The sequence below is a fragment of the Pelobates fuscus genome, chromosome 5 (genome assembly GCF_036172605.1).
Source record: "Pelobates fuscus isolate aPelFus1 chromosome 5, aPelFus1.pri, whole genome shotgun sequence".
In the NCBI taxonomy this organism is placed as follows: domain Eukaryota; kingdom Metazoa; phylum Chordata; class Amphibia; order Anura; family Pelobatidae; genus Pelobates; species Pelobates fuscus.
The window spans coordinates 258,943,175-258,955,802 of NC_086321.1; the positions used below are offsets into that span (position 1 = coordinate 258,943,175).

The 12,628-nt window shown below is 38.4% G+C and overlaps 1 protein-coding gene across 1 annotated transcript in view; it reads right to left on the minus strand.

Annotated features, from left to right (window-relative positions):
* Positions 1-12,628, minus strand: part of CCDC171 (coiled-coil domain containing 171) — a 118,616-nt gene that overhangs the window by 42,529 nt on the left and 63,459 nt on the right. The window contains exon 22 of the mRNA XM_063455250.1: positions 9,078-9,132. Coding sequence (XP_063311320.1) covers positions 9,078-9,132 — 55 coding nt within the window. The remainder of the gene's footprint in view (positions 1-9,077; positions 9,133-12,628) is intronic.

The window sequence follows — 12,628 nt, forward strand, 5'->3', positions numbered from 1 at the left end:
CCCCGCTGCGTAAGGTGAGAGTAAAAGGAGCACATATGAACTGGATCACAGCTGACCTCATCCAAATGTACCAGTTTCGGGATTCTTTGTGGTCAAAGTTTAAGCGTACTGGCTCTATGAATGATCACTGTGCATATAGACAATGGCGAAATATATGCACAAAACAAACAAAATTGGCCAAAGCCCAATATTTCTATGACAATCTGAACAATAACATCTCAAACCCTAGAAACTTTTGGAAAGTCATAAATAAACTACAAACTCCCCCAATCCACTCCCAACCCTCCACTGTCAAAGTGGATAACCAAACCCTGAAACTTCCCTTAGATGTAGCAAACGCCTTTAACAATTATTTTGTCAGATGCTCTACTGCCCTGATTGCCAAGCTAATAAATGGCACACATCCTGAAACTACAAATGTGGATCAGGACCGACTAAATTTGCAAAGTCCCAATATAGACAAGTTCACTTTTAGACCTGTACCTGTTAGTGTCATTGAAAAACATCTTAATAATCTAAAAATGACAAACCAGTCCGGACATGATCAAATCCCAGCAATGCTGTTGAAGCTCAGTGCGTCGGCAATTGCTAAACCCGTCGCAACTCTAATTAATGAATCCTTGGTGTCTGGATACTTACCCAAACTTTGGAAGACTGCAAGAGTAGTGCCTATCCATAAAAGTGGTGACACTACCTTGGTTTCTAACTATCGCCCTATATCATTGCTCCCGGTATTGTCAAAAATCTTAGAAAAATGTGTCCATACGCAACTATGTGAGTATTACCAACAATCAAACTATCTGACCCCTGATCAATCGGGCTTTCGCCAAAATCACTCCACTACAACTGCCCTCTTAAAAGTTTGCAATGACATCCAAACTGGCATGGAACAAGGAGACCTAACTGGAGCTATTTTCCTTGATTTTGCTAAGGCCTTTGACACAGTAGACCACGACATTCTACTGCACAAACTCAAAAACTCAGGTATTGGTGATCATTCGCTAAACTGGTTTCGATCGTATGTATCAGAACGCTCGCAATATGTGTCCATTTCTGACAGCGACTCCCTCCCTCTCCCAGTCACGTGTGGTGTTCCCCAAGGTTCCATTCTCGGCCCCCTACTATTTTCATTATTTATAAATGATCTGCCTAATGTCTGCAAATCCTCAAATGTACACATGTACGCAGATGACACGGTAATCTATGCGAGCAATTCCGATCTACCGCAGCTTGAGGCTGTGCTCCAAGACCAGTTTACAGAGGTTGAAAAGTGGATCGCAAAAAACAAACTGTTCCTGAACACTGACAAAACTGTCACAATGATCTTTGGAACAGTACCTAAATTACACAAATTACACAATTCTCAACTATCCATCAAAACAATTTCAAATGGCACACTGACCGCAGTCCACTCTTTCAAATACTTGGGTATGATGTTAGACCCCAATCTATCTTTTGGCCTGCACATAGAAAAGCTTGCATCTAAACTTTATCCAAAACTAGGTGCCCTGTACAGAAACAAATCCTGCCTAAGCCCTTCAGTCAAGGAAAAGATTGTACAGCAAATGCTGATGCCAATCATTGATTATGGGGATGTAGTATATGCATCTGCATCGCAATCCCACATTAATAAACTCAACACATTGTATAACTCGTTCTGCCGATTTGTGCTACAATGTAATTACAGGACCCACCATTGTGACATGCTAAAAGAACTAAACTGGCTGTCGCTGGAATCCAGACGCACCCTTCATCTTTCTTGCCTTGTGTTTAAGAGCTTTTCTGGGAAACTCCCACCCTACCTGAACGCAATGCTTTCCCCGGCTGTTCCCACTTCCTACAACCTCCGATCCAGTACCAACACTTTACTTAGTCTACCTCAATATAAAAAGAAAGCAGCCCGATCCTCCTTCTCCTACAGAGCACCGCATTTGTGGAACGACCTCCCGCACAAATTAAAATCTTCCCTAAGTTTAAAGTCCTTTAAGAGATCCATCTCTACATACCTCAAAACAGAATGTACCTGTCATGGTTGATTATATTTTTCCTACCTGTTCTATGTTAAATGTTGTATATATTGTATATTAATTTTGTATTTTATTGTACACTAACTGTAACAATGCAATGATTTGTGGACCCAGGACATACTTGAAAACGAGAGAAATCTCAATGTATCTTTCCTGGTAAAATATTTTATAAATAAATAAAATAATAATAAATAATAACAGTTTTACAAAAGTCATAGGATTTTTTATTTATTTTTTCATATGTGAATATTAGCTAAATGTGGAGTCTGGTGTATGCTTTTGATGACACAGTGCCACCATGTGGTAAAGCTGAAAACTGTTCTTTTAGGGTTCTATAATGGCTTTTTTGTTCTGAAATTGCATACTTTGAATTTTGCAACTTATAATAACTATATTAAATAATGCAAAACGTTTTTCTTAATTTGAGACATTGTAAGTACATTCTCATACAATGAGAAAGTGCACAGAATTTACATTAAATGTAATCTGTAAAGTGAGAGTTAAGGAAAAACGGTCATGTCCCCAATTTTACCACAACTAAATAGCTAATTAAAAACCAGTTACACATGCTAATTTTGATATTAAACTTGTAATATATTGTATTTGTTTAATTTAACACAGGACAAAATTGGTTAACTCTTGCAGTGCCATACACACAGCACATGAGTGCACATGGCACTGATGGAAAAATGCTTGCACACTTATGGAATTCCAACCTCCAATGCCCTTGTGCACATATAAATAGCATTTATTGGAGTAAAGTAACACGGAACTGATACTTCTTCTTGGGAAGCTACAGTTTGACTTTAAGAGATATGGAATAAATCATTTGAGCCCATTCCATTAGATACAAAATCATGAATCTATTATCGGTTATTCTCTGTAGAAGTAAAAAGGTCTTGCCAAGCCAACCAATTATCTGTATATATATTTAGGATGGGGGATTTTCATAATACTTTACCAAAAGGGAAGAACTGAAATAAACTACTCCAAACTGTGGTATTGTAATAAATTAACGCTTGAAGAAAATGTTTTTTTATTATAAAAATAGTTCCAAAGCTAGCTACAGATAGGAAGAAGTATAGGCAGGCTTCACCTAGATAGGTTATTGGTCCTAAGGTAAACCCACACCAAACATTGTAAAAGCAAATCAATAGGGTATTGGAACCTGGATTAGTAATCAGGTAATGATTAGCCAACATAATCCCTGCTGACCACAACAGACAGAATTGTGTAAGGAGTATGCATGACAGGTTAATCTTGCACACATTCTGCATCTCCAATGTGTCAAGCACACACACACTTCAGCGTGTAAAGGTAGCACAATGAATGCCATGCTAAGCAACTCATGTTGAAAGGTTGCTTCTCTGCCTAGAAGGTTTATTGTTAGGGAAGTCACTATGTCATCTCATTAAAGCTTCATCACGTACAATGTAACGCACCCACTGCCAAGTTATAGCTCACTATTGCACAGTGTAATCCCACCAAATGAGCAGTTTCATGCACAGTTGTCCAAGAATTCTTGTTTTTGCATCCTTAAATTTCTTGTATCCCACTCTCTTAGAATTTGTATCCAGCGATTATGGAGGATGTCTCATATGAATCAGATGCCTGACTTGACCTTGAGACCATCAACCTTTTCCTTGGTCTCACCATTGTTAATGTTTGCTATAGATAGCTCCTACACTAATGTTAACATTCAATCTCCTTAGGCAGTGAATTACCTTTCTCTTTATCTACAGTAACCAGTTACAACCTCACATGCTCAAACAGAAGCTTCTTAAAAGTGTGCAGACCTACTTAAAATAAACTCAATAATCCATATTAAAACACCAAGTTGGTGCACATAGAGTGTAACGTGCTGCCCTTTATCCTTCACTTTAAAGGGATACTCCAAGCACCATGACCACTTCATTGATTTGCAATCCTGTGGATATTTGGCATCTGTTATTAGCACGCACAGCATACTGGAATCAGATAACCTCTCTACAACCATACCACCAAATCCTCCTCTTTGACTGTCCTCCCTGACATCCCTACCCCTGCAGTTGCCTCAGTGTGTTATCACAGGTAGGCTTTCCTTTATTTCTTCTTTACGTTTCCTTTTTACTTTAGGGGCAGCATACTTTAACCAATAATAAAGTTTTATTAAAACACTGCTTTTGATTAGAGTAACCCTTTTGAGGGCTTACTCCAAGCATTGTGATTCCTCAGTAAATTGAAGTGATCATGGTGCCTGGAGTCTGTATGTGCAGCGTTTTGTAATTAATTGATACAGATACAGAGTTTCATCCCTCTGCTGCTGTAGGTGTAACTGGGTGTCATTAGCCCAGAAATGGCTACTGCAAATCCTGTTAAATTTCCGATTGCAAAGGCAGCGGTTTCAAGCCTCTCTAGCACTAGGGAACTTCAGAGGTCATGGTACTCCTGGCATCCTAACCACTGCAGTGGTTATACATTCACTGCATAACCCTTTCAAATCACACTCAACTAATCAGTAGGGAGTGGGGAGTACAGTGTTTTATATTTTTTTTGTCTGTCATAAAGGCATAAGTCTGTCATAAAATTAATATTACTTTTTGTATATTTATATGTAACTTGCTCATTTGGATTTTAAAAATAATAGTTTTTGCTCGCAATTTAACGCAATGAATCTCCTACCCAACTCGCATAAACCTTAAAAAAAACACATAACCCTACCCTGCTCGATTGGATTCTCTCCACTTCTCCTGATAGAATCCAGGAGGCCGGTGTTCTCCCTAACAGTTTCAGTGACCATTGCTTAGTGTACTGCGTGCGCAAAATAATCCTCTCCCAAGGTTAAAATCACTAGGTCCTTCAAAAAATTTAACCTCAATTCCTTTCTAAATGACATCAAGAACCTCCCATGGCACTGATTAAACTTTATTCCAGATCTAGACTGTCCTGAAATATTTCAGTCTGAACTCCTACAAGTTTGGAATTTGCATGCCCCGCTGCGTAAGGTGAGGGTAAAAGGGGCACATATGAATTGGATCACAGCTGACCTCATTCAAATGTTCCAGTTCCGGGATTCATTGCGGTCAAAGTTCAAACGTGCTGGCTCTATTAACGATCACTGTGCATATAGACAATGGTGAAATATATGCACAAAACAAAGAAAATCGTCCAAGTCCCATTATTTCTCTCAAAATCTGAACAATAACATATCAAACCCTAGAATCTATAAAAAAAAGTCCTAAATAACAAACTACCCCAATCCACTCCCAACCCTCAACTGTCAAAGTGGAGAACCAAACCCTGAAACTTCCCATAGATTTTAGAAAATGCCTTTAACAATTATTTTGTCGCATGCTCCACCACCCTGATTGCCAAGCGAATAAATGACCCACATCCTGAAACTACAAATGTGGATCAGGCCCCACTAAATTTGTAAAGACCCAATATAGAGAAGTTACATTTTAGACCTGTACCTATAAGTGTCATTAATAATTTAAAAATGAAATACCAGTCTGGACCTGATCAAATCCCAGCAATGCTGTTGAAGCTCAGTGTGCTGGCAATTGCTAAACCTGTCACAACCCTAATTAACGAATCCTTGGTGTCTGGATACATACCCAAAGTTTAGAAGACTGCGAGAGTAGTGCCTATCCATAAAAGTGGTGACACTACTTTGGTTTCTAACTATCGCCCAATATCATTGCTTTCAGTATGGTCAAAAATCTTAGAAAAATGCGTCCATATGCAGCTATGTGAGCTATTATCAACAATTTAAAACCTAATCACTCCACTAAAACTGCCCTCTTAAAAGTTTACAATGACATCCAAACTGGCATGGAACAAGGAGACCTAACTGGAGCTTTTTTGATTTTGCAAAGGCCTTTGACACCGTAGACCACCACGACATTCTACTGCACAAACTAATAAACTCAGGTATTGGTGATCATCCGCTAACCTGGTTTGGATCATATGTATTGGATCAATCACAATATGTGTCCATTTCTGACAGCTACTTCCTCCCACTCCCAGTCACGTGTGGTGTTCCCTAAGGTTCCATTCTCGGCCCCCTACTATTCACACTATTTCTAAATGATCTGCCTAATGTCTGTGAATCCTCAAATGTCCACATGTACGCAGACGACACAGTAATCTATGCAAGCAAATCCGATCTACCGCAGCTTGAGGCTGTGCTCCAAGACCAGTTTGCATAGGTAGAAATGTGGATCACAAAAAACAAACTCTTCCTAAACACCGACAAAACTGTCACAATAATCTTTGGAACAGTACCTCAATTCACAAATTACAAAATTCCCATCTATCCATCAAAACAAAATCAAGTAGCACACTGACCACAGTCTACTCTTTCAAATACTTGGGTATGATGTTAGACCCCAATCTATCTTTTGGCCTCCACATAGAAAAACTTACAGTAAAGAAAAAGATTGTACAGCAAATGCTGATGCCAAGCATTGAATATGGGGATGTAGTATATGCACCTGCACTGCAATCCCACATTTATAAACTCAATACATTGTATAACTCATTCTGCCGATTTGTGCTACAATGTAATTACAGGACCCACCATTGTGACATGCTAAAAAAAACTAAACTGTCTGTCGCTGGAATTCAGACACACCCTTCATCTTTCCAGATAGCTTTTCTGGGAAGCTCCCGCCCTACCTGAGCAGAATGCTCTCCTCGGCTGTTCCCACCTCCTATAAGCTCCGATCCAGTACCAGCACTTTATTTAGTCTACCTCAATACAAAAAGAAAGCACCTGTCATGGTTGATTATATATTTCCTACCTTTTCTATGTTAAATTTTGTATATATTGCGTATTAATATTGTTTTTGTATTTTATTGTACCCCTGTTGTATCAATACAATGTTTTGTGGACTCAGCACATATTTGAAAACGAGAGAAATCTCAATGTATCCTTTCTGGTAAAATATTTTATAAATAAATAAATGTGTTTCAAAACTTTGTCATGAACATACTTGCCAGATGAGATTTTATTTCGCTTCTGTATACATATATAGCCTTTTCTATGGCCTTATGTTTCTATGATATCCATAACTGAATATCAATTAAACAATTATTTGTAAAACATAATAAACAAAATGGAAAAAAAAAAAAAGTTTAAAAATGTTCATCAGTGCAAATTATAAGATCATGCACAAAATGACTTTAAATAAGTGGATTACACATGCAGACAGAGCAAGATTTGTTTTAAATAAAGCAGTTTCATGCTTTGAATAATCACTGCATATAGCTTTTACTTCATTATTTGTACATCTTTCCGATTATATTCTGTGAACTAAATGTAATATACTATGACAGTAGATAAAAAAAACAACAACAACTAATTAGTGCATCAGACCCGTACGTTATCAGTCTGCATATAGATTAAACACATTATAAATAGTCTATGTACTAAGGTAGTTAGACTTTATCAACATCAAACCCCTAGTGCTCAACATTCTACCCTTCTGAGGCCCAGTCAATACATCTAAATATTTCACTACACCCTGGCCAATTCATTGTTTGATGTTTAAAAACTCAGCCTGAATCAAAGAAAATGTATTAAATTTCAGCCCCCAAATGAGACACTATTAGCTTTGATATTGAGGAGTCTCTTTTTTCTGTGACAGGAATCACTGGGGAATCCCTGAAAGTACTGTACAAAAGCAGACTGCAAACATGAAGCAAATATCATACAGCCAAGTTAGTGTACAGTATAGTACAGAGAGTTCCCACCCACTGCAGTTGAAGCAATTTGCTGAATAGTCTGCATTAAGTATAGCTTTGCTAAGTGCGACTATTCTGCAAAGACCAAATAATATGTAAAATTATAACTTGAAATTGACACTAAATGGTGAAAGTATGGGGACCCTGGCTCAAACATCCCACTTCAAAAGAATTATCATTAATCTAGACATAGTTCCCAGTTTACATCTACAAATGCTACAGATTCTCTGTTAATGCATACCACTAGATATGGCAACATTTCTGCTACAGCGGACTACATTTGCGGTGTTGGGAGATTGAGTATTGTAGTCAGTCAACGTTAAAATGTATCCATTACGTGTTTTATGGGATTGGGAAGAGGACTCTGTACAGGGCAGTCAAGTTCTTCCCAACAGATTTCAGCAAAGAATTTCTGTAGAAATCATGTTGTTGGAGTTTACGTTGCACCCTGAGGTTTCCACATTACAATTACAAATGACTGTGGCAGCATAACATATGTTTGGTAAATTTACTTGTTAGAAATTTGGAATCATAAGACCACAGTCTATGTTAAAAGTCATTCAGTTTTGCAATATGAACCATTCTACTGAAAATTTTGCTTATTGCCTATAAAAATTACAAGGCTGGTGCTGATTTCGTATTCTTGTTAGCAAAGGTTGCCGAGTCCCCACCTGTCGCCCATGGGTGGGGGCGGACAATAAGTCCTCGCCCTGTTGTCAATCAGGGCCCCCCTTCTTTTTCATCATTTGGTGCCCCCACTATGCAGATGACGTGTCCCGTAGGACCTTCATCTGCCCACACAATAAGTCCTCCCCCTATTGTCAATCAGGGCCCCCTCCTTTTTCATCATTTGGGGCCCCCACTATGCAGATTATGTGTCCCGCAGGACCTTCATCTGCCCACACAAAGATAGAGGCACCCAAGACCTAGGCAAGAAATAAAGATTTTTTTTTATTTTTTTTTTAAACTGGGTGACCTAGGGGCATTTGGAGGTGACTAAGGGGACAATACAATGTAGTGGAGTCAGGAGAGGGGTTTAACAAAATGTTGTTGTTTTTTTTTTTCTTTTTAAATTAAATAAATAATACGGATGCGGCCATGATAGTGCCGCTTTAACAGGACATAAACTCAAAATTTCAGAGAATACCTGAAAATAAAAAAACAACTGTGTAACGAATTTAAAAATAAATTACCAAATAATTTATTTGTAAATATAACGTTTTATTTAATTTGATATTTCACTAACACTCCTTTAACAGGATTACTAGGAACCAAGATTACCTAAATTATATTAGCCTGAATGTTCAGGTCAGGAAATATTACCTTCTCAAATACAGCTTCAACAGATTTCATGTGATTGCCGATTAGTTCTTTATCCCTGCAAAAAGAAAATACATCACAGTCAAGAAATTACATTGTTATCACAGAGTACTCAGTAGGTTTTTTTTAGTTGAATCCTGAATATTAGAAGTGATATTATAGCACTATACCAATATACATGTGGTCAGTACAACCCACTATGTGCTAATCTGTTCGTTAGCGAGAATATACAACAGACAAAACACCATCTATTGAGACTGAAAGAGATGCGTTCTCGCTTACAACAGAGGACAGGGTTCTTTATAGTGAGAAGCATAAAGAAGTGGAATTCTCTACCTAAAGAGGTAGTCTTAACAGATTCTGTAGATATTTGTATTTCTTTTAAAAGGCCTGGCGTTTTTTTTAATGACTATTCAAGATATAATTAAGATATCCATGATCAAGGAGAAATATGCCCCCTCCCACCCCCCTTTTTGTGGCACAATACACCATCACTTCAAATTTGCTGTATTTTTGCCTTGTTTGGATCAACAGGATAAAAAGATGTGTTTTAAAGTTTGGACTGGAGTCTTTTTTTTTTCCAACCTAGATCGCTCCATTTTAAACGCATTTAAGCTTTTCTGTTCAAAGAGATAAGATCTTATTATGCTGTCAATATTAAATTTTTCATAGTGATAAATAATATACTTCAATGCTTTAGGACATGTTCAATATTTGCCTGGTCTGTGGAAGGAACATTCTTTGGAAAACTTGCGCAAAAACAGAGCAACCTCTCCATACTTCATTGAAAGCAGATCCGAAAAAGAATAATGCCCGTAACTGAATTCCTATATTCCTCTAGAATAGTGTGAGGCACGCTTACTAGAAGACTAAGCAGAGCCTCTAGCTTTCAGACTGCTTGACTACTTACATCGGGGTGAGCAAAGAGCACCATAAACAATAGACCAAATGCACTTCTCAATATTGATTATAAGTTATATGCATCAATATTGGCTAATAATATTAAGCTTATAATCTCAAAGCTGATCTCTGAGGATCAAGCAGGCTTTATATGCGAGAGATCTGCTAGTAACCATATAAGAAAAATCATAAACATATATGAAATAATTCATGCCAATAAAATGGCCCTCTTAACGTTGGCCATAGACGTAGAGAAAGTCTTTGATAGGGTCAACTGGAATTACATCAAGGTGGGTTTAAAGGCTTTTGTTTTTTATGGGAATATCAGCCAAGCTATTATGGCGCTATATTCAGCTCCTTCGGGCAGAGTAATAGGGCATGGAATCTATTCTGACTGGTTTGATGTAAGAAATGGCACCCATTAGGGATGTCCTCTTTCACCTCTCTTATATATACACTATCAGCTGTACCTCTAGCAATAGATATTCACAAAAATCAAAAGGTTAAGGGCTTTAAATTTAAAAATTAAGAAATAAAGATATGCCAATACGTGGATGATACCCTTCTGCCCCTCACAGACCCCAGCAGATCTACCAAAGTAGTAATACATAAATTTAGTAGGGTTTCTAAACTACAAATTAAACGTTGTTAAGATGGTAGCAATGCCACTATATATGAATGAGCAAGAAGTCAAAGAATTAGATCATGAATATGGATTTAGATGGGAAAAGAACAGCTATAAATATCTAGGAGTAATATTACAGCATATCCCAACAAGTTAATTTAAGTAAATTTTTTGCCCCTATTAAGGGGTAGTTATCATTCGTTAAATTTATGGAGAACACTAGAGATTTCGTGGTGGGGTAGGGTTAATATACTGAAAGCATACATTCTACCAAAATTAATTTACCTATTTAGAATGGTACCATTAGAGGTCCCTACTCCCTTGCTAAAAATGCTTAATACAGCCTTCTCTAAATTCGTGTGGCTTGGTAGAAAGCCAAAGATAAGCACAAACCTTCTATATTTGAATAAAAAACAAGGAGGAATAGGTTTCCCGGATATTGTTTCATATCATAGGGCTGCCTTATTGTCTCATATTATACATATGCATTTAGAGAATTATAAATCACAGTCATGGTATGTATTGGAAGAAGCCCGCTTAAAATTCCCGTACAAGCTGATTAATATTTTTTGGGGCATAAAGACTAATAAAAAATACACAGAGGGAGAACTAAATACCGGTAGTTTATTTCCTTAATAACAAATGGACTTTTTGGCACACATTCAAAAGACAAGCAAACTTGATAAATAAAATACTTCCTTCTTTCCCAACACAATTTTTAAAGTATCTAATGGATAATATACATCTAAATGTATGGATAAAAAAATGGCATTGCTAATATATCTCTCCCACTGGAGGGAATAAAACTCAGAACTTTTCGGGACCTTCAACAAATATACAATCTTCCAAAGGAACAGATATTTAACTATATTAGAGTCAGACGTTTTCTTATAGCAACACTTCCAAATGAACCATATTTAGACTCATTTAAGAAATTCAGTGGCATTATAAAGATAGCAAAGGGCTCTAAATTATTAGCGAGATGCTCAGAAGTACTAAACGCAAGCTGGGGAAAATACCTTTAACCCCTTAAGGACACATGCCATGTGTGACATGTCATGATTCCCTTTTATTCCATAAGTTTGGTCCTTAAGGGGTTAAATTTATATTAACCTGAAGGATTTGTATGCATCTCTGCAGGGAGTATATTCAATGGTACACTGTCTAACTTTAGAGAAAATACAATATAAAGTGTTAAATAGATGGTATTTGAACTCCGCTAGAATGGCAAAAATGTTTCCTGAGGAGATTTGTTCAACTAGAGGCGAATGAAATACATATTTGGTGGGATTGCTCCTTAATACAATCAGAGCAGGGCTGGTGTCAACGTTAGGCGAACTAGGCATTCGCCTAGGGTGCCGGCCCGCTGGGGGCGCCCACTGGCATGTTTCCTGGGGGGCGACAGCGCTGGGAGAGCGGCTCTTGAGCCGGCGCTGGGCCGATTCTCAAGACGCTTGAAGGTGGGGGCGCCGAGAGGAGCCCGGTCACAGCGGGCCCAGGAGGTGGCAATCTGGCCACCTCAGGGCGCCCCCGAACCTGTGTTAGGTAAGGCAGAGCAGGAACCTGCTTACCTTGATGGCAGGTGTCGGCTCTGTCAAAAAATGCTGGTAACCGGAGGAGGGGGAGACGGAGCAGGAAGGCGGCGAGGGAGGCTGTTCTTGCAGCCTCTCACTCCTCCCTCTGTAATGTGACGTCGTATGACGTCAATCCGGCCCGGCATACTAAACGGCACACTGGAGAAGTGAGGAGCTGCCCCACACTGGACCCCAGGGAGGTGAGTGTGTCAGTGAGTGTCTGCTTGTGTGTGTTTGTCAGTGAGTATGTATGTCAGTGTGTGTGTGTGTGTGTGTGTCTGTCAATGAGTGAGTGTATGTATGTATGTCAATGAGTGTCTGTGTCTGTCAGTAAGTGTCTGTATGTCTGTGTGTGTGTGTGTGTGCACGCATGTCTGCCAGTGAGTGAGTATATTTGTCAGTAAGTGCCTGTGTGTGTCTGTCAAACGCCACGCATAGAATCTTGGCAATCTATA